Consider the following 23,961-nt stretch of genomic DNA (forward strand, 5'->3'; position numbering starts at 1 on the left):
CATTTGTGTGAGTGAAAGAGAGTTTATGTGTGTTGATTTTCAAGTGGCCCAAACAACTTAAGAGCTTCAACACTGACATTTTATTTAATCCGAAACTGAAGTCATTTGAGGATCAATGCTCAAAAAGGACACCTTCAGTCTTTCTGTGTGTCTGTTGTATTTCCAACAGATTGAGTACCAAAGTACTCATTCTAATAGCAAAGTGAGGACATTTTTAGGAGTCAAATGACTGTTTGAGGGTTAAGATGTGGTTTTAAGGTTGAGGTTGGAATTGGGTTTAGATCAGGGTGAGGTGGTTAGCTGGAAGGGTCAGGGTCAGAGTAAAAAGCAGGGGAAGGCATTACATCTTCAAAATTCCCCACAAAGATAGAAATACAAATGTGTGTCTGTTTAAGTTGCTTTAGCTTGTTTTTGCTGTGGCAGTACTTGGAAATCTGGACCAACAAAGCTGCTGCCAATTTGGAAAAACAATTGAATCAGTTGAGAGCAGCTGTTCAGCCTCAACCATTATGTAAAGAGGATACATATGCATTTGAATTGTACATAAACACACACAGGCTGCTCTTTCAGAGGTGCTCCCTCATTTTTGGCTCTCAGGTATTAACTGTGTTTTTTCTCTTTTGACCACATTTCCTCTCAGAAAACATGGTTCTCTGAAAAAAGCGGATCCTCTTTTCTGGAGTTCAGTTGTTGTAGCTCTCAACTCTTTTGAGACCAGTCCAGGATCAGTGTATGTGCACGTCTGTTCCTAACAGAGGCAAGGGAAATCAGTGCAGGCCCGGTCTGGTCTTTTGTGTTTTTATCGGCAAGTGTGCAGGACAAAACAGAAGGGCCAAAGAGAAATTTGTATTTTCAGCGAGGCCCTGCGGGAACTCGTGTTTATCTGTGCATGTGCCAAAGAAAACGGGGCAAATTGTTGGCTCACTTTTTAGAGATGATCTTTTAAAAAATACACCACTGTAGTAATCTGCGGGTAGACTTCAGAAGGTTAGAAACTCATTTGAAAGTTGTAGTTCTCTCCTCTGAAGGATGTGATGTTATGACACTCTCGCGGGGGATCGACAGGCGTCAATTGTTGACTTCATCTGTGAGGGGAGCAATTATGAAGACAAACGGCACTCAGGACGTCGTCGGTGCGGATGATGAGCTCACACACCTGCGCGATGATCACACGATTTGATTAGCATATTCATACATTGTGTATGTCATGCGGATGGATGCTCGCCCTGCTGTACAGTGCGCCTTTAAAGTCTGCTTTTATCATTAAATGAATTCAGTGGTATCATTCTTTAACTTAAATGTATCCCCAAAAGTTATAAATATTAAATCAAATCAGTACAAAAATCAAGTTTCTATTAATCTGGCACATTTGTGCGTGATTCAGGTTCTGAGCTTCCAACTCCAAAAACGGCATCTTGGAGAAAGACTTTTCTCATCTCCTACTGCTAAGCACTCCTTGACACTTGCAGAGAGAATTAAAATTCTCGACTACACAGTCAATCAAGCCTCCCTCCAGGGGTGGAGACCACAAGCAAGTTCTGCTGCGGGCAGAAGCTAAATAGATTCTTGAGCTGGGTCGAGAGCTCCAAAAAGGGAAGATTGAGCAATCTGACCCGCGCCATCCCTGGTTGCGTCGCCGCCGCTTTTTTTTTAAACGTTCTAACTCATTTGCCTTTTCAGTTTAACTTTCTCAGTTTTCCCTATTATTAATAATTGATCTAAATCAGATGTTAATACATTACCATTGCTCACTTTTTCTATGTTAGAGTTGCTATTCATCTTATGTTTTCTAGATGTCTCCTATCAGGCACCATAATCCACTTCAATCATCTAATCCATTTGTTGAAAATATATTCATCTCCTTAGTTTTGTCAAGGTACACTTGGGCAATATGGTTAAACAGTTATTAACCATGTTCATCATTCATGATATAAGTGAGCATATCAGCTTACCTCATTAATATGGTGGTTCAGTCATGTGGTTTCTAAAAATGGAGAGTTCATATATATTTTTCTCCTCTGAACTTGTGTCTTGTAAAATAATATGATCACGTGTCTGCTCATCACTGTTCTTGTGCAGCAGAGGTGCCTCAATAACCCAAGCATCATATTAGCTTTGCAGTGTGCTTCAGAGTTGCCTTGAGGTTTATTATTTCAATAACTGGTCCTGTAGTAGGAAGGCAACCACTTTCTTTGCATATGCTGTTGGCTAAAAATCAGGAACACTTTGGGGACTGTTGGTGTCTTGTGCTCTTTAAAGTTATAGTGGGATTTAAGCTATTAAGCAGTCTTTTTGCCTGGTTCTCGTGCAAAATATTACACCGGGACTAATTCTATTTTGTAAAATATACTCCTTAGTCGGGGTCAAAGGTGGAGAACTTACGATACAATGTGCACAAAATACAAAGCTGGTTGGGTCTGACACTGTGTGGTTGAGGTTAGTTTGATGGAGATGAAGACATGAAGGCAGAACTTAGATGATTTTGCATTGAATTAATAAAATGAAGTGTGGAAATGTGTGTAAAGTAGAACTTAGAGCTACAATATAAGCAAAGGTTTCAGTGCTGCATCTAATGTTCCCGATTGTGACAGTCCCATTAAAGTTTCACAGCAGTCTGTCACTGACCCACTGAGAAATGTCATCTCCATTCATTTGAATCCATCATCACTGTTATTTGCTGTCAGCGAGTTTTAATTTCCGTGGAACCGTTATCTGGACGGATTGATGTGACTTAAAAGAGTCAGCAGCGAACGCTCTGAAGCCGCCGCAGCTGATACCAAATCAAAGTTGAAGACATTTCTTTTTCTTTAAATCAGTCGGGTTTTTCAAGAGCTTTCTGTTTGACTGCACGCAACACATTCTTCTGTGGTATTTAAATTGAAATATTCTGACCATGGATATATTGATGCATTCACAAAAGCTGATGTGGAATGCTTATTTGGATGATGCTATTCAGTTAGTTAAGGTGATAATAAAACCCATGTGGAATTTAATTTTAAGCCTCCTAGAGATCTCACATTATTACCAAACCAGTGCTTCTGCCTTTGAATGTAAAGAATTCTCTTTTATTCCGTTGCCGATCCACCTCATCAGCTGGCACTGTTTGCTATTTACTGTGTGGGAGATTTGGTTTCTCTCTATTAGAAACAACAATAAAGCAAATATACTTCTTTCTCTAGAGAGATTAGAGAAGTAAACATTGCATACGTGTCTGGTTTTAAGAGGGGGATGATTCTTTGAGTCTTGTATGCTGATTACTTGAAGGACAGCAATGTTTCTATGAAGTCTCACTGGGGTGGAACCACTAATGCTGTCGTCTTGGTGATGGAACGGGAGCAGGAAGAGTTGGAAACCATCCGAAGCTTTTTAAACGTCTGAGGCTTGTCGTGACAACGCGCTGCAGTTGCTGGCTCGGCGGTAAAGCCATATTTATAGCTGTAACATTAGTGGAATGTTCCCGTTTCGAGAGCAGGACGCCATCTCCTACACACTTGAGACGTTCCAAGGACTTCTAAAGTTCTTTGCTTGTCCCGTATTCTTCACAGACAGCACAATCCGCTGCCCATGATCTGCACCAAAACTAAATAAATAAAAAATGAAATAAATGAAAAGCTCTTCCTAGAGCTGAATGCATCTTTGAATTATATCCGCAAGGGAAAAATTCCAAAGAAGTGGAGTTTAGCCAGTTATTGTCTGATGCATAATTAGAGCCTTTTTACTGGTTAACCAAGGTGGTTACATTGTTTACAACTAGGTGGAGCCCAAAATGTGTCACGGACCATATGGGAACCCAAATGCGACACGAGTGAACACTGCTTTATTGTCAGACACAGACAACAGACAGGATTCACCGGGGAGTGAGCAGAACAGGATAGTCGGGGACAGGCAAGGTCGAGATTGGGCAGAAGGCAGACAGAGATTACCGGGGAGCAGGCAAAACAGAATTGTCAGGAACAGGCAAGGTCGGAACCGGGCAGGCAGGCAAACAGGAATATGCTGGAAAGTCATCAGGAATAACGATCTGGCAGGAAGCAGGTGTGCCTCCAGGGATTAAGAAAGGGGCTCATTAGTGTCCAGATACACAACAGGTGTGCGGGGCGAAGTGACTCACAGGCATGATTGCCCGCAGCTGTTACAGAATGCAACAATAATTAAGCGTGAACAGAGCTTCTTTTCAGAATATCTGCTCTTCAGCTCTCTAGTCATGACTAATTCTTGCTCTTTGCATATAACAGCATTACCTTGAGATAAAGTGACTCTTTTTTTTTTTTTATCCCTGAACAGAAAGGGGCTCAAGCCCCACCATGGATGCACCCTTCAACACACTTCTACATAACCCTACAATAATTACTTTAGTACCTTTATCTTATCCAAGCATGGCTGAAGAACAGCTAAATATTTGAGGCATCTGAAAACAAAGAATCCTCTTTCGCTGCCTTTAGTAATATTTAAAAAGGATTTCTTCAGTTTTGTAACTTTGGACCTGCATCTTTAAACACTTTAAATGATTTTTGAGCATTGTTTTAGTTCTACTCGCTACATTCTGCTGCATTAATTTGCACTTAGTGTTCAGGTCCTCCTCTTAATATAAACCCTTTGAAAAAAACTGTCTGCCAGATGAATAAATGTAAAATTAGGACTGTGAAGGCCGATTCCATTCTGGAAGAAGAAAAACAAATCACTCAAGTCTTGAGAGTCAACACCGAGCTTTTACATCTTAATTATGCTCAGATCTGATTATTAAATATGTTATAACGATATATAAAATATGCTGTCCATGTAGCTGGGGTAGCACAAAAACATAGCATGCGCCATCAATTAAAGTGCCTCTATTTTCAGGAGATAAATGCAACAAACTAAAACATTTTATTACAAACACAAGTATTAAATGTTAAGATCTGGTAGGAAATGATTCCAATTTAATTAGTGTCTGAAGTGTTGAGCTTGAGGGCTTCACCAAACTCTGAGTCAGGCCTCAAATTCAAGTAGATTTAGGACCCCAGACTCCTGAGAGCACCATTCTGGGAGGTTTAACACTTCCATTAAGACCAATTCTCAAGTTGCACAATCTGTTTTTAACAAAGTGATTTTTTACTCTCACTAAAAACTCCACATGGACCATTAAAAGACAATCAGTTGACGATGGTGTTTGAAATTAACATGCAGAAACCCCAGTGCTTCTGGAGAAGATGGAGCATTTCTGGGTACATCAGGTAGCTGCAACTATGTGTAAATCCAAACAAGTAAGATGGCTTTTAATTTATCCACACATAGTTTCTCTGTTTCATTGGGTTTTCATCCCAATGATCTCATTTCTGAGCTGTTTGGTGTCAAGATAACTGTTGAAACCTATATTTGGTAGGCATGTTTTAAAAAACCTTTTCATTATTGTTTTAGTATGCCCACCAACAGTGAGTCGGAACTAAACCAGTAAATAATGGAATATTTAATATATCATCTACATCTACTAAGCATTCTTCATTTGATTCATGTATTATGGTGACAATTGTCCTTTCCACTGTCATTTCAAGCATAACAGAGAAGCGAGTACGCTAGCTTGCCAAATAACGCCCTAAATGCTAACAACAACATGAACGTCATGAGCCATGTGCAGCTCAGATGATGGCAGCTGCTGCCCTAAAAAGCCAATGTTGATTAAGAATACAACAAGAACAAGACAACTTCTTTACATTTTACATTGTTAAATATGCATTAAAGTCAAATCTGTTTCAGCAACAATGAAGCTAATCTGATGTGAATTACAACTCAAATAGCACCATGTGCTTTGGTGGCACAGTTATTTGATTCCTCGCTCCTGTCACATTCAATTTATACAATAAAAATGTAAATGCACTACACTGGTGGATTATAAATGTGTTATAAGTATGCTGTCTCAATAATTAATCTACGTTTTGTAAATGTGACGATTTGCTAATCAATAGAAACACCTTACACAATTAAGTTTTGAACAGGAATTTATTCATTTATTTCCATATCAACAGGGTGGAAATTGCCTCCTGGAAATATAACAGAGTTAAGGAAATAATTCTGCACACAGAAATGACAACAAACCACCATCAGACACTGTTTCACCTCCTTTAAAGACAGTTCACTTTCATTCTCCACTGGACTGAAGTGGAGAATGGTTGGATTGGAGAACAATCCAACCTGTCCTGGTCTGATTCCAAAAACATTTTGCTCTTCTGTTGCCTCCTGCTGTTCCTCCACACTGATAACCTAATTGTTGTCACAGTCAAGGCAGGACTTTCCGTTGGAAAGCTGCACCAGTGCTAGCTCCGCTTTAATATTTATGCCTGATCGGCCGCGCTGACTTCTGCAGTATTGGGTTGGTGAAAAATGTCTTAATGACTCATTAATGTACTGCTGAGAAATCAAACTGACTTTGATAAATTGCTGCAATGATGAAAATACCACCAGCTATAATTGACCACCACATTTAAACTGCTGTCAATACTTGAAGTAATCTGTTAAAAAAAAACCCATCAAGCTGTTTCTATTAATATTTGCAATTATATGCAACGTTATTGACCTCTTACCTAGCTTTTAAGTGGACATTAACTGTTACTGTAATACCTTATTTAGGAAAATGCCTTCATCGGTGACTCACAGAAGCATCCTAATTTTACCCCAGGGGAGATAAAACTTTGAATGTCTTCTGGTCTTAGGGGAATGTGCCAGAACACCACAGGACTGCCAGGGTACCCTTGAGCAAGGTGCCGAACCCACAAATGCTTATATAGGGCCCTGCAATGACTGGCGACTCATCCAGCCTTCGCTCATACCCTCCCCGTGAACCCGAAAGGGATAAAGCGGTTAAAAAGATGAAAGGTAAATTGCTGACGTACAGATATGACAGTTTTCTGTAATTCCCTGAGGCTCTTAATTAACCCTCAGTTTGGGTTTGGATGCAAAGAAACCCCCAAAATAATCAAATGGCCCATATCTGGAGTGTTTCTGCACATAATAAAGGCCCAGTAGAAAAGAATTTACACATGTTATTGATGAATTGCAGTTGTCTGAATGTCTGCACCTTCTATTCCCGCTCCTGCAGGTCACTTTGAAACCCTCCTCTTGTGTTCTTAAGATGCCAAAAACTTAGTTTAGGCCAAAACTCCCAGGTGAACAAACGTGAATAAAGGGTGTTGATGCTAGGGGGGAAAAGGCTTTACCTTAGCCTGTTGCAAGCTAGAAGGTTCTGTACCCTCACACCCAAGAGGAGAGGAATTACACTGAACCTTCACCATGTTCAGGGTAGCAACTGAGCCTATAACAGAGGGAACAGTTTAACACTCTTACCCCCATCATAATGATCAATAGTTGCAATTGATCCAGCATTAATAACAAACAGAGAGCGGGGAAACAAATGGCTCCAGGTTTGCTTCAGGGCATTAAAGATTATCGTTGGGATATGCCCAAACTTCAAATTATTAGGTCTATATTTATTTACATCAGCAGTGTTTTGAACTACACTCGGGATACATTAGATAAATGTGTATCCCATTCATACCAATACAAAACACAAGTAAAAAGGTGGCTATGGTTAGGGAAAGATCCAACCATGAAGGTGTTTGTAGCAGCAGAAACATTAGAAGAAATGAATTAGGATTAATGGCAGTAAAAAACCTGACTAAATAATAATCTGAAAATAATTATGATGTATATCACAGTGAAACAAGCAGTTAATTTCTTTTAAACTAAGAAACATCCATAAGAAGCCTTATGTGCACTATAGGAGAGAATAATCATAATCCTAGTTAGGCCTAAATGCCAGCTTAAAACACATTACATTATTATACATTATGAAAAAAAGAAAAGTTTTACTCCCTATATTCACCTCTGTCAAGAATTACGAATATTCTAATAAAATAAAAAATTCACATGAAAGACACATGGTTTTGGTCACTCACCCAGATGTTGCCATCCTGGTGATATGGTTTCCAGTTTCTTCCAGTGTCGCTGTAGAGGAGACGATACCGGGTGGTCCAGTCAGAACTGCTGTAGCGACCTTGCGTCGCAATAGTGACCACCTGCTTTCGAGAGCCCAGGTCCACCTGGAGCCACTGGTAATGGTCACTGTCCAGAGGTGACCATCCACCAGCGCCTACAAAAGAAAGAATGATCGTTTCAGATCTAGTTGATTTGTCCACCTTTCCATAGAATGACCAACAGCTAATTAGTATTAGTACCACGTTTCTTAATGAAAAGGACTGGGGAGTTGGGCTTCCTTCAGCTTCACAATAATGATATGCACACTAGAGTTTAACATCCTGTAATGGTTCACTGTCCAACTTTAAAAGGGATGGCTTGAGTGCACCTGACATTTCAAGTTGACTTCCTTTATTATATTGGCATTCAACACCAAGTACAGGATGACATTTTACAAATGCTGTCCTCTACATTACTATTGGGACAGATTCCAAATGGCCCAATCATGCTACTAATGACTCAAAGTATTCAGTAGATTTTTAACTGATGTTTGTTGTTTATGCTACTTTCTCCTATAATTCCTTATCAATTCGACTAATAATGAAAATTCTGGCATCAGATCCTATCCGTGATGATACTATTCGCATCTAGTATGAATAAAAGTGTGCCAGTGGCGTAGTGGCATTCTTGGATACTTGAGGAGGAGGTATTTCCAGAGACACAAATATTATAGAAGTGAACGTGTTTCTAAGCAAATCTGCAAATTTGTCAAAAGGAAGGGCTGAAATTCGTTGAATGGTGGTTTCTCAGTTTTCTACAATTGATTGTGAGTTATGAGGGCTCCTGTTCTCTGTCACTATGTCTCACTGGGGCTGAAATGAGGAAATAGCTAAGTTAAAGGCAATTACTGATGAAAATTAATACTTCCAGGCATTATTACAGAGATGCATATGCTGTGTGCAGCACCACTTCACACAAAACATCTTTAGTGATGCAAAACGGAAATTGAACAAGATGAGGAAGAGGAGACAGAGCTGAAGAGGGACAGGACAATAAAAGGGTGACAAAAAGGATTTAATGACCAAAAATATTGAAAATTAAGTATAAGATGCAATAACATCTCTAAGGACTTATATTTCTAGTTGGTATCATTAGTCCAAAACAAGCGGTACCGGATCATCTATAAAGTGGTATATTAAATTACTTCTTTAAAGTTTAACCGAACCAGGTCGATGTGACAAGTGGAATTTAAAGAAAATTGCCTCTGGTACCTGCATGAATGTGACACACAATCGAGCAACTTGGAAACATATTGATCTGATTGTTTCTAATGACCTTTGGGGCAAGTGTGGTCACGATACATTGTTGATGCAGAAAAAGAAAAAAAAAGCTTTCCTGTGTCTCTAAAGACTGTCCCCACAACCCCACAAGTGACCAAGCCAGGCCTCACAGGTTAAATGATACAAAACAGCAAGACAGAAGGTGGAGGACAAGATCCCACTGGCCTGATTTCATCCGCCATCACAATGAAGGTGATGAAAACACTCTGTACAGTAGCAGAGAAGAAAACGCAGAAAAACACACTGCACATGCACGAAACACTTTGACAAATAGCGGCGCTGCCAACAGCCGGGCCTGTGACAGCATGTGAAATAATTATTGGGATGAGTGGGCAGTGGATGGACTGCGAACCGGCCGTGTTACGGCCGTCTGCTTTGTTTCACTGTGATGGATTTCTTTCCAACGGACAAAGATGCAGATAAGAAAGTTACTGCTGAAACTGCAGGAGAGATTTAAGATGATGGCATCAGAGAGGACTCAAAACATGGGGACAGAGTGAGAATGACTGTGGCACCAGAGAGCGAAGGGAGGGGACCAAGTGTAGTAGAGATGATAGTCGTATGATACAATACAGGCTGAGGCGGTTTGGGATGTATCCCACCATGACAAACCCCTATATCTTATCCAATTACAGAGCCATTACACTCCAACCCTGGCCCTGACAGATAACCAGAACCATATCAGTGGAAACGTCAATACCTCAAAAACCCAGCCTTGCAAAGCCATTCCCTTGGGGAGGGGGAAAGAAAACACTATCAAAAGGAGGATAAGGTGAGGAAGGGTGAGGGAGGTTGGGGAGGAGCAGCGATTTTGATAAGTAAACCAGCAGTACAAAATAAAGATTAAGAAAGCAAGCCGAGCAGACAATGACCAAGGCAGCGTGACACAGGATCAGGGCACAGAGGTGTCGGCCAAAAATGAGTGGGGGGCTTGCAAGAGGAGAGACGCAAAATGGAAATGAGGGAGGATAAAGAGAGATAGATTAGGGGAGGAGATGTGGGAGTGACGAGAGGGGATTTTATGGCTCTGATGTGAAGGAGGCCAAAGATGAGATAGCTTGGGGAACAAAAAATCAGGCAGAAAAGAAGCAATGTCGTTATGGTAAAGATGATGAAAGATGAGTCCAAGTGTGAGGAAGAAGTTGGGGGGAAGGGGTGTTCCATGCAGAGGGGTGGAGAGGAGTGAGCAACCGGGGACATGATGTGAGCACATTTAAGACAGGAGTGGGAAGCAATAGAGGTTTCATCCACATATGGCAAAAAAAGAGTGGTGTTATTTATGGGATGAGTCAGTTGATGGTGGTGTAGCAGAGGGAAATGTGATGATGAGCTTTTTGTTTACGATTGAGCTTCACAAATGTGCAACATGTTTAGGCAATATGCCATCAAGTAATATTTATTTGTGGTGAGCCCAATCAGGATGCACCATTAATCACCATTAATCAAACAGCCATCAACGTGTTGTGAGGCCCCATCCCAACAAGAGGCATTGTCCCTCCTGGACAGGTGTCCAGATCAACCCATATGGGGCAAACATATAGACAATCAACCAAATGTGGGGATGCCACTTGGCTTATCCCCTAAATGCATGTCTTGAACGGAGGGAAGAAATCCATGCAAACACGGAGAGCATGCTGACTCCACACGGGAAAGCCCCTGGCCCCAAGAGGATAGGAATAATTGACGGAATTGCCAATAAAATCACAAAAACACGACTATGGTGCACCCTGATACAGTAAGAAAGACACACTTTTCTTGCTCAAACCAATGTAATGGACTATTAGCTGGACATTCTACTCAACTCAAATTTCAATAAACTTGATGTCAAAACACAAGTTACCGATCAGTGGGATTGTAGTACAGCTGGGTACTGAATCAACCTCGGGATCTGATTTCTTCCTTTATAATATCATGATGGCTTTTGATATCAAGTTTGAAATGCACTGTACAAAACATGCACATGATTTGAGATGCCGAAACACTTTCAGCCTCCGCAGGTCCTTCTCTTCCTCAGCACCGCTGAAATGAACACAGGTCTTGAAAAATTAAAACTGTCACTTTGTACATGACTTAAAGGGGTGAATAAAAGGACAAAGAGATGAAGAGATGTAGGAGAAGACAGCCAGTGCGCGAGGCACATTGGGTAGGTGAGGTTCGGAGAAGTAACGGATGGGATTCAGACAGACGTGTGCTGTCGATTGAAAGGTTCACAGAGACTAAAAAGTTCAAAAGATCATGAATGTTATTGTAAGTATGGGGAAAAGACAGAATAGAGAAAAAAAAGAAGAAACCTGTGGGTTCCAGAGTTTAATGTGATAGGTGACGGAAGGAACAAGGGACAAAAATAAAAGGAATGGTGTAAAACGATAGGAAACAGCTGCCATAAACTGGAAAGAAAGAGAAAGGGGTCAAAAAGGAACAGATGAGAGGGGAAAAGGGAGGAGGGAGCGGCTTCAAAGAGCTGAAGAGGGGATAAAGAGTGGGGGAAAAGAACAGGGCTGCAGTTAAAGGTGAGAGCCGAAGGGAAAAAGGAGGAGAAACAGAGAGGATGACAGACTAAGGTGGAGGAGGAGGAGGAAGAGTGTCGTGATGCGGAACGCACGATGTGAGAGCGAGAGTGAGCAACCAGGAGCAAAGGGGGAGACAGAATGGGAGGGGGAGTGTCGAGGGAATGTCACTGTTCTCTCACCTGTCACATGCACAGATGTTTGGGGAGGCGAAGGGGAAGATTGGAGGATTGGGGCCAGAACAGGGGAACAGGAAGAAGGTCAAAGAGACCACCTCTGAGGGAGAGGTGAGAGGAAACATACATGCAGAAAGACCATGGCAGATAGACCCCAGGATAAAGGATGGAAAATAGGAACCATCCAAGAGACGAATGGGGCAAAAGCCATATTCTCTCAACCCAAGCTGATAAAAGCCTGAAAGACACATTCTAACGCCATTCTCTGCCTCCCTCCCAGTGTTTCATCCTGTCATCTGTAACAATATTAAACAATCAAGTCTAATTATGCTGAAATACGGCAGATGGTCAGATTTAATTTTAAAGTATTTGCCTCATATTTAGTGAGTGAGTACAAATAATCGATGTTTTCAGATGCCTCCCAACAACAACAACAACTTTCTTCTTCTCCTTAGAATTGTTTCCTACTTTCTACAGTCACAGGCGAAAAAGCAATACAGGCATACAACATTGATTGCATCAGCTTGTTGACAATCTGAAACATCAACGTTCTGAAACTAGCTTGTTGTAACCGATATCCGTTCAACATGGCTGGTGTTTCGCCAAGCCTGCAAAACCGGGTTTGAGTTATCTGCGATGCTTCAGATAACCCTGAATTGTAGCAGCAGTAGCACAGAGGGAATGGTTCTGATAATGGCACCGACGATGACCACAATATTCCTGCGCACATTTTATCAGCCGTGTTGTTGGAATAGTTGTATGGAATCAGTATCTGTAAGGCTGCAGAGTGAACTATGTGAAAGCTGGATACTGCAACAATGAATATACTTTAAATGACGTGAAATCATTGGGCTTACTCAGAAAATGGAGGAAAACATAATAAAGCAGAAAAGAAATATACAGCAAACCTTTTCTGGGAGCCAGTGCTAAAAAGGCAGTTTTTGAAACTTACAGTTAATGCACTCTGCAAGTCCTTTGTCCTCCCTTCCAACTTTGTACGCCCAAATTGTAGAAAATTTGAGAAACCCTCGTTCATCATTAGACCCAATCATAAGGAAAGATTTGAAAGCCTCCTTTGTGCGCTCGGAGTCAGTTCTTAGCTGCCTCAGCAATTCTGGCTGCCCGTCTGTTCAGCCCGTAGGGCCAGTTTCCGTCTGCTGTTTTATCTACAGACACCAATGAGAGTTCACTTAAGTGGACGAGATCCAGGACAGCCCATCAAATCAGAGAAGAACACAGGGTTGTTTAATATTCAGCGTAATGTTTTATTGTGCAAAATACTGGAAGAATTGCTGGTTGTAATTAACAATGAGCTGTAGAAGACAACTGTAGAGAACTGTGACATAAATCATCATTTTCATGCTAAATTTTTGTCTGATGAGTTTGAGGATCTCAGTTCAATGTTGACTTCATTTCCTCTCTGTCTGAGGAAATGCAAATGGGCATGAGGGCCATGTTCCCTCGTGCTTACTTACATACTACAAGTAACACATGCCAAAATGCATGTTGTGCACATTCAGAGGACTGTCGTGTACAGCGCAGGTGATTGCAGGCTGCTGTCAGATCAGATCTTTAATAACTTAGAACTGTCAGAATTTGACAAAGTGGATGATATGCAAATGTATTAAAACAAACATCATATAAATGATGTACTTCATAACACACTGATCTCGGTGTTCCCCTGTGAATATGTTGATGTGCTAACAGCGAGGATGTCTCATCCTTTAGAGCTCAGCAAGGGAATTAAAAAAACAGCTTTGAATTAACCGTTTGACTTGCCAAACATACAGAAAGAAAAGCAAAATGAAAGAGAATCAGGTGCAATCTGCAGACAAAACCTCACAGAGCAAGTGAGCAACAAAAAGTACCAAAGTACAAAAAAGAGATAAATATTTATAAAAGACTGGAGGGAAGATGGCTTCTGAGGCCGGCGACCCTGTGCGGTTTTGAGATGAGTGACAAGCAGCTGCTGACAGGCACGACGCAGGAACAAAAGGCTGAGTTCTGAACCAAAGCACCTAAAAAGAAAACTGCTCTTCTGTCTCGCTGCTGATGTGGGAGTATGAGTGGGTGCGCGATACAAAATTTGTTTCTAATTTGTGCGGGTTGCAACACTGTCCTCCGTCTGACTTTGAATCCAGCGGCCGAGAAAAACGCCGTGTTTATCAAAGTCACCATGTTTTGGTACAAAACCACAAAAATGTATCACATCTTAATTAAAATGACAGAAAAAAAGGGAGCAGCGTGAAAACAGCTGTCTAACCCTCTGCTGGCACTTCATCTTTCTGTCATAGAGCAAAGGGAGTGAATGAAGACAAAGTAATTTAATTAGGAGTGGATGGCCATTATCGATGGATGACTGCAGAGGCCGGAGACATCAAACAACTTTGCCAAACGACAGAGAGTGAAAAGTAACATGACAGAGAATGGTGAGAGATTCGTGCAGCAGAAAGAAGCATTTTGGTTATGTTGTACTGAGTCTGGCATGTTTATATGGGAAAAAAAACTCAAAGGGCTGTGGGGGGTGCTGAGATGTATGTGAGAAAAGCAAAAATAGATAATGAGGTCTGGGAAGAAAGAGAGGGGACAGGCTGGCAAAATGGAGTGTGGAATTGAGAATGTGAATGAAGAATTGGAAGGTGTGGGTTGGTAAAATGAGATGGAGAGGGAGGAATGGGAGAGAGGACAGAAAGAAGAGCTAAGGAGAAATCCACTAGGATATAAGGACAAATATTTGTGATAGACATCAACATTATCATGAAAAACTACAGTATATCGACAGGGTTCAACAAGTTAGCCACGTACTCAATCTTTGTCATTTTATGCATAAAAAGCAACATTTACACACAAACATGTTTTTTTTAATGATGGATGGTGAAAAGGTTCATCCTACTCCTGCCTTTTGGTTTTTCCACCTGACCCCACCTGCCAATGCTGCCCATCACCTGAGCCCACGGTTGCATCTCATCATAATTCAGCCCTGGTTTCCTCCCTCCCAGGCAGAATGGGCATCAGATCTGACCTCACCGAATGCTTCTCTTCTGAGTCTCAATCTAAGTTTCATTGTGGAGGACTGCTTCCTCATTGGCTTTGGCCCCCTCATCTCCTCCCTTCATTGGTTTCCTCACACCAGCCTCCTTAGCAAAAGCTCTGTGTCCACGTATTAATGAAATGGATACCTGAATCCACAGCTTTCAATAAATACCACACTAATTTTCACTTCTCGTCACATTGTGCATCAGAATCCTAAATTTAGCTATTGAGTTTCTGCCTCTGCTTCCTCTCACCTCTTTGCAGCTGCTTAACCCTTTCGTGCATAGTGGTCACAACAGAGGGGAGCTTCTCATGAGCTGTTCTTTGTGTGTGTGGCAGAATTGTCAAATTGCCATTTGATGGCCAGTAAAAGTCTATATATCATGCATCCATCCATCCATCCATCCATCCATTCTCTACCGCTTATCCGGGTGAAAGAGTTAAACATCACATTCTACCGGCATCACAAAAAAGTTTTAAAAGAGGGCAGTTTTACAGTTTTGACATTTTGAAGCTAAATGGCTCATTAATATGTGGTGCCGTTTAGAAGAGCTTTGTCAGACTAGACGTACCTTCAGTTTAAAGTTTAGGAAATATGGCCTACCTAAGAGGAAACTCAGATGAGGCCTTGACATAAAAGGGCTTAAGGGTTTAGAATTGGATTTTCATGTTCTTCAGTCCAACAAGCCAAATGCAGGTGCATCTCTGTCAGAGCCTGGTGCAGATGCTAAATAGCAGGAACAGCTGATCAGCTGTCAAGTCTAATTTCAGTCATGATCATGAAGACTGCTGCAGCCTAGTGCTGGCGTTTATGTCATATGTTGCTGTGCCACACCTGAATCTTGAATCACCTGACTCTATATCCTCGCGGATCATTGTGAGGATCTATTTACTCGTTCTTCTCTCATCTGTTCCCTATTGTCATGTTAGGATCTTATAAAAACATGCAAGGTGAGACAGTGATGGGATAAGAATGATGATAACAGGGTCAGGATCTCATTATGAGATTTACAGTGTTTTCAGAGCCAGTAATGGCACATTACACAGTACACACAGACAATGGCAACACTTTCCAATATGGGACAGATAAATCATCTCTGGTATTCCATTTTATTTGTATTCTTGGCAGGTTTTAGGTCACCAAGGAACAGTTTGATCAAAATTTTTTTTAAAGGTAAACAATGTAACTAGAGCCACCATAAAAAGCACAAGAGTGCTGTTAACTAATGCACTTGGAGACCTTTCTTCAGGTTCTCCGGCAGCAGGGGAGGAAAAAAAGAGCAGTTCAGCTTTCTGAACCTAGGAAATGGTTGGATTTCATTCCCAGAGTTCATGACTCTAAATTGGACATTTGGTCATTTTTCAGACGTCTGCAGGAGCCACTCTGTTGCTGACACAAACACTTTCACACTCTTGAAGACGCAAAATAAGATCAGCCGGCTAAACTCACAAATGTAAGAGAAAATAATGTCCCTTGGTGGATCATCCATTTCATTTGAGTCATTATTGTTATGTGACTTTAAAAGTGAAAACTATTTAATCAGAATCTTTTTTATTAAAGGCAATTTTCAGAACCTTTTTAAAAATGGAACAAATGAGTTTACATCAGCTCTTTCCTCTTTAATTTGTGTTTTCATGCACACATACCTTCCTGGAGAAACATTCTGTGTGTGAATGTGTGTGTGTGTGTGTGTGTGTGTGTGTGTGTGTGTGTGTGTGTGTGCGTGTACTTGAGAGAGAGAGAGAGAGAGAGAGAGAGAGGAGGGGGGGTATTAACAGGCAGATTGATTCTGGTGACTCGCTGGCACACAGCAGACAGCTGCCTGCCGCAAAATCATTACAGCATCATTTCACCTCCCTCTTTTGTGTCGACACACATGCACGCACACATACAGATAAACATATAGAAGCACGCACGCATTTCTAAAACTCTAATAGCTGTCAGCATTCAAGACACCAGCTTAATATGAGTGGTGTTTCACATTGATTTTGTGCCTCCCATGTTCTTCAGCACGGAGAGATTGGAGAAGATTGGCTTTTCATCGCAGACTCATTCCACTGACAGCACATTTGGCTGCCAAAAGTAGTAGCTAAGAGGGACTCCTCCTTATGTTATGCCATGACTGTGCAGGCCTGGGGTTATAATCGTTTTGTTAAGAGGTTACGCATGAGTCTGAGCTGCCTTAGCTCAGTTTTCTTTGTTTTCCGTAAATAAATGTGTGATCGTGAGCAGCGGTCCTGTTTTTGTGACAACGGTTATTACATGTGTTGACTTTGTTCAGCGCGAATGTGAAAATATGTCACATCCACGCTCAAACAATGCTTCCACGCTCAGTGACAATATGCTAATCAGTTCAACACATGTTTATTTTTGCTCATGTGCTGTCAATGATCAGCATATTATTCCCCTGTGAGCACGTCATCATCAGAACACAGTATCGGCGTCAAAAACACATTGCTATTACATGTGTTGCTTCTTAATTATAATGTTCCATTAGCTTTTCTTTATGTTCTGGCTCAGCCCATCAGAAGGTGAGCTGTCATATTTATGTTAGTGAACACGGGTCAGCAGCAGAAACTCGTCTGCTGCGGGGAGGAGGAATAATTTACAGCTTTGGCTCTTGCAGCTTTGTTAACCTGACCTAAAATATAACAGAAACTTGTTATACAGACTGAGGATTGAAAGCATTTCCTTTGCCTTGTTGGGTTTATGCCACAACATATAATGCTGGAAGGACTGAAAATGCATATAATTTCCATGCCTGACCACTAAATTGTGCACGTGCCCAGATACTATGCAGAAAGGTTTGGTCATGTTTCAGAACCCTACAGAGCCATGCTGGGTATCCAGGCTAGTGCCACTTATAACCAATGCTAGCGAGGTATGACTGTCGCCATGTAAGAAGGTTCTGTACCCTCTGGATATTCACATAACACTTAAAAAAAAGGAATTTTTGTCTCTATGTGTCTACAACGGGACAACTGATGGACATTTAAACATGTTAGTTGAATGATTTCCTAGCTTTCCATATCCGACTAAGACAGCTGATTATTCCTCCAGCATGAAGACAACTTAACATTAACCCTACCAGACAAACAAACTGTTGTGACAAATGCTGCTCATTATGTGAAGTTGTTCATTATGTGATGGCATAGTAACCTATGCCATGGATCGATAAATGGAGTGGAGGCTGAATTGGTCTACTGAAAAGATGCATAGCGCCGCCTAGTGCTGAGGAGGGTAACATCTTCCCATCAGTTATTCTAAGTTTCTCCATTGCATGCAACCTGGGAGATGTTCCTAATTCCAACACAAGTCTAATTTTAAGCATAGCTGGAGTAAACTGTAACACACTACATGGAAACATACTGAGTGACAAAACAGAAATTCTTGTTTTTTTGCGTTTAGCTTGAATGCTCTTTACTGAAATTCAGGCTACAGCAAAGTTTTAATGATTATACTGGTCAAGTCTGATGCCTAGCGACCACAACAAATTATTTATTACAATAGAAGAATTATTATTGCCATAAATTTAACTTGTCGGGTGGCTGATTTGCTTTTCTCATGCATGCTTGGTCCATAAAACTAGTCTTTGATAATAAAATAAATAAAGGTCAGAAAAGATGACTTATTTAATCTTTATGCATGTGCATGATTAGCGAGACTCCTCTATTATCTCAGTAGTTGGTCTTTTTTTCGCTTCGTCTCCCATCTTGTTTCCATGTTGGTGTGTGTCATCACTTAACAGTCGTGTCATCGCGACATTAAGAATTCCATTGGAATGATTAAACACAGCAGATTACCGGGCGAGCGCTCGGCTCTGTTGTCTCAGCCGCATAATGCGACGATATTAGATGTTAAAGTATGAAATATTAATTCTATAAACACAGACGGCTATAATTGTCTGGCCGTATCTCTTTCTACGGTGGAGTGATGTGGAAATGAGCTCCAGTCTGAGTCACGGAGATAATGACTGGAGCTCGAGGAGGGAGAAATGGGAGGGATAAAGAGTGGAAATAGAGAGGAATGGAATGGAGGAGATGGAAGGGGTCAACATGTAGTCTTAAATATAAAATATAGAGGCTTTGCAAGGGTTACATGAATAAATAAGAATAAAAACTGCCCTAACACAAATGACATGCCATCACTCAAATGGCTCCACAATGAAATCATGCAAAATATCGGCGTAAAGTGTGGATGACCATTTCCAGGTGTCCACACTTGTGTCCTGAAGTCTTCACCACAGATTCCTTTCTTTCCTTTTCATTCTTGCTTTAGAATTATTGTCTGTTTCTAATATGGATCCACTGTGATGGCAGATTAAACGTGAATAAGCCTCAAGATCTGAACTGAACTGCAGCGTTGTTACACTCGATTAGCAGCAACGTATGTGATGAAGAGTCCTACCTCCTCTCCTGTTGAGTTTGGCGTATCCGGGTGCATAGCCATTGGAGAAGACGGATGAACTGGTGAAATCCGTGTGGGGCAAAGAGGAGGCCAGACCCTCATCACACTTCTCTGCAGAGAGAGGGACACAGAGGGAGAGGGAGAGAGATGGGAAATAAAACAAGTTTTAACTTTTCCACAGAGGAAATTTATGCTGCATTAATATCTGATAATATATATGAACCCTAACAAGAGATCTGGCCTTGGTCAACATTTTGACTCGTTTGTTAAAGTAATTCATTTTCAAAGAGCACTTCAGGGAACCCTAGTACATTTGGATGGTCTGCTACTGCTGCATGTTTTAAACATATCCTCTGCAAAGCTGCACAATTAATGGGCAAATTGTGTCTAAGTCTTTGGCCCAAATTGAAAAAGCTGCAATTATTTCACAAGGGTGAAAAAAAAAATAAAGCATACTAATGAGGTGTTGCAGAGATGCCTGGGGCTACGAATCCCACTCCTCACATATAACAAAATGTGTTGGTTTGATACAAACTTAAGCACTTTACAGTTCTTTAATCAGTTGAAATGACTTTTGAGGAAAATAATAACAATTTGTGGCTCAGATGGCATAAATATGTCATCAAGGATACTGAAATAAATCTGCATATCCAGTCTGCTTTAACTCAGTGCTGAGCTGATGACCATTTTGGATTGACTATTCGTGTTATGGCTTTTACTCCATTCAGTCAATAAAATGACTTTTAATTGGCTTGTGTTTCTTTTATTTGCTGCCTTAATGATTTTATGTTGAGCAGCTTGACTTTCTTTATTACAAAGATGTGAAATCAAATTTACCTTTAATTCTCATAGTGTCATATTCTTTAGCCAGTACAACTTCATTTCATTCACAAGTATCATCCAACTAAATCTCTTAATGTTCAAAAAATATGTGGCAGATTTACTGAACATCTACAGTCACATGCAAACCTTTTCTACAGCCACTGAATCACATCTAATGACCCCTTCTGAAAGGCCAAATCCTGTGGAAATGAGTGTAATTCCTAGTTTTATCTGGTATTCTTTATGCCCACTGGTTGGGAGGGCTGCAAACATACACACAGACACACAAACGCAAACACACACACACACAAACACACACACGCACACACACACACAGAGGAATTGATTGTGGTTTTTCATTCTTTCTCCTGCTCAAACACAAACACAGTCAACTTTCAGAAAAAGGAAAAATGGGAATTTCTGTCAGTCCACAGGAAAGTTTGCTCAAGATGGAATCATATGAGATCTATATTTCCTCACTTCCCACATCTCTTCTGGTCTTCCTTATCAACACACACTTTGTGGAGATATGAGGTGCTCCACCAGACTCCACTTCTAACCTAACTGAATCAAGAACTTTTCAAATGTAATTTTAATGTATGAATTCAGCTTGTTTATTGATCACATAACCATTTTTGATCCCTCCATTTATAAATGACCAGATTCTATCAGGTTTGGCTTCATCACATTACAAGCACGTTTTCCTGCTGTGAGAGTCAGCATGTCATACAATGCAGAGTTCTGTCAGTAGGTTTCTCACACAAACACACACGAGAGAGAGAGAGAGAGCGAGAGAGAGATTTGATTTTTGTTTTTTCAAAAACTCAATTTAATTTGTCATTACAAAAAACAAGAACATGATCCAAACAAACAGAGAACATCATTCATATGAGGAGGCCTCCAAAGACCAGCTCCTCCTCCTCCAGACATAGTTCATCTTTTGGGCACCATGTGCTCTTAAACTCCTCAATATTGGCCTAGTCGGCGCTCTCGAGCCAAGACCGAACCTTTAGCAGCAGTCTTTTGAGGCGGTACAGTTCCTGGTCAGTGAAAGAGGCCTGGCCGAAGTCTTCATAAAGTACTTGGTGGACTCCTGAAAAAGCTGGAGGTCTGGAAAGTAGTCCTCCACCTGTAGAGACCTCATCCCCTTCATGGTCCTGAGGAAAGACCTAATCTTGGAAAGAGAGTGTCCACTGTGCATCTCCACCTGTATGTTATCATTATCAGTAAAGGTTTCCTGTATGTCCGATGAACTGTTGCTCTCCTGTATGTCCAACAAGGAGCTTTTTGTACTTTGTGTGTCCATTGGGGTGCTGTGCATGTCCTGTGAGCTGTGTGTGTCATCTAAGCTTTGTGTGTCCTGTGAGATATGTGTGTGAGGTGAGTTGTGTATATCTTGTGTGCATTGTGGTGGGGAGGTTGTGTGATTTGATCCTGCCGTGTCCTGTTTGTCCTGCAGGCTAAGTGTGTCCACCGCCGGTTTGAAGGCAGGAGACATTTGTTTCTTTGCCTTATCATTTTTTACCTTTGTGTCTGTATTCTTCCGTTTGATTGACACGTTAATACTGTTCTCCTCCACTCCAACATCCTCCATGTCCAGGACGGTCTCAGCCACTCTTGTGACCGTCTGCTCCACCAGCTCTCTGGCGAGACGCTCACTCCCGAGGTCCATGTGGTCCCCCAGGTGGCCCCCCTGCAGCCATGCTGGCTCCTCCACCTCCACGGCTGTGCCTGTGTCGCTCCACGCGTTTTGTGCGGACTCACTGTCCTCGTCGTGCGCGCGGGGCGCTGTCGGGCGGGTCGACTGGCCGGCGAGCCTCCGCGTTATTCGGGCACGACCGGATCACATAGCCCTCCTCCCCACAACCAAAACACTTAAGAGAATCAGTGGTGACATAAACAGTATAATCAAATTCGTCAACTCTGAAGCGAAGAGCCAGTTTGAGCTCTTCCTTATTGGCATTGAGGACCATGGACACCTGTCGTCTAAAGGACACGACATGTCTCAGCAGCGGGGACTCAGCAGCCGAGAGGAAAAACACCACCACCGTGCTGTTCATCCTGGAAGCGGACTTCACGCTTCCGTGACGCACAATCTCCCCCACAGCCAGAACGCAGAGAGTTTGACGGCGTGTCTGTGGGTGAGTTTCTCCAACCCGGAGAATCCCGGCCCCGCCGCCATGACCGGCATGGCGACTGCGGCCACCAAACAATTCCAAAAATGACAGTGAGGAAACAATCAAACAGTGCTCCCCAATATGTTTAAACACCACCCAGTGTGACAATAAAGATCAGAATTTAGAAAATGTTTGGAAAAAACACTTTCACAGTCACCACGCACTGCACAGGTCAAAAGTCTCGGGTGAAGAAAGGCTTCTTACATCTGTAATCAGAAAGCTGCATTTACTCAGCCATTATCACAAAAGAACCTCTAAAGCCCGTTTAATAAGCTGTAATTTTGATAATACCAGCCTCTCCCAAGACAGTGTTGCCTTTGCTTTGATGTGATCACCAAACAACAGAATTTAAAAGTATGCCTGTCAGTGAGGAGCTACATATGCATTAAATGTACTGAGCAGCATCCAGCTGAAATAAAAGATCTGTAAATCTAGATGAAAGCTCAATTCAGATGGCATCCTTCACAGTTTATGTCCTCTACGTGTTGCTGCACCACTGTATTTCAGCGTGTTGACAGCGGAAGTGTTTTTGAGAGGAAGAGGTCATCTAGGACATTAAAACAAGGAGCAGAGCTTTGAAGCTCTCTGAAAATCTCACTGTTATATTCTGAGCTTCATTCAGAGCTCCCGGTGTGTCCATTTCCTCTCCCCTTCTGCCATGCTAACCTTTTGGAGAGTTTCTATGCACCTTTGTTGCACTGGCAGACCTCCTGGGAAGACTCTGTGGGTGGCTCTCCTTCCAGTTTCCTCTGAAAAACCTCCACATCCATGTCTCTGGGAATGAGACCTCTCATCTTCCAGTCTGGCTGAATGGTTTGGGGGGGGTTCCAAAAAGCCTTCCAGCGTAAAGGACTAGTCTGAAGTATTAACGTGTGTGGAATCTCCATTGGGTTTTGGTTCAGTACTCTGTCCACAAACTACTGGTAACCTGATATTCATCACCTCCTGTCCACACTCCTGCCCCCCACCACCACCCAACCAACATAGTTTTTACATATTTATGTATTTATTTCTATTCTTCATATCAGAGGTGTTGCAAAAACTGTCCCTGATCCTGTCCACACTTTGAGGTTATAACCAATGACTGAGATGCACATTCAAACACATCACTCCTCAACAACACCAATCTAGGCAGATGTTGACATCCCATGTGTTCCATATTTTAATGCCATGTACAGTGTAGTGTCTCATATAACAATACAATGAGCAAAGAAGATGAGCCATTGTGAAATGATAGCATAATCTCCACTGCTGAAAAAGCAGCATTTATGAATGCAGGCCACAATGTCTTACCCTCAGGACTCAAGTGTGAGATCCAAGCTCCTGATATTTGCTCATGTCTCAAGTGCAAAGTAGGGATCTGTATGTTTAGGTACTTCAGGGTAAGCAAATGACTACAAAATCCAAAAGCAAATGTCAGCAGATTCCCCAGAGAGCAAGAGGCAGATAATTTTACGCATGATGGTTTGATAATAGAGAGGCAGCTATGGCTTTCAGAGACATTTGTGAGATTCAAGATTAAAAAAAAACAACAACAATGGTTTACTGATA

The 23,961-nt window shown here is 41.6% G+C and overlaps 1 protein-coding gene across 2 annotated transcripts in view; it reads right to left on the bottom strand.

The window, feature by feature from the left end:
- The window catches only part of cntnap2a (contactin associated protein 2a), a 212,935-nt gene that overhangs the window by 108,045 nt on the left and 80,929 nt on the right, over nt 1-23,961 (bottom strand). For both annotated transcript variants that reach the window (XR_003889730.1, XM_029842494.1), the window contains exons 2-3: nt 19,412-19,522; nt 7,929-8,122 (exon numbers count right to left, since the gene is read on the bottom strand). Coding sequence is in view for 1 of the 2 variants with exons in the window: in XM_029842494.1 (XP_029698354.1) it covers nt 7,929-8,122; nt 19,412-19,522 (305 nt within the window). In the remaining variant the exon portion in view is untranslated. The remainder of the gene's footprint in view (nt 1-7,928; nt 8,123-19,411; nt 19,523-23,961) is intronic.

Source organism: Takifugu rubripes, chromosome 10, assembly GCF_901000725.2.
Source record: "Takifugu rubripes chromosome 10, fTakRub1.2, whole genome shotgun sequence".
NCBI classification, from domain to species: domain Eukaryota; kingdom Metazoa; phylum Chordata; class Actinopteri; order Tetraodontiformes; family Tetraodontidae; genus Takifugu; species Takifugu rubripes.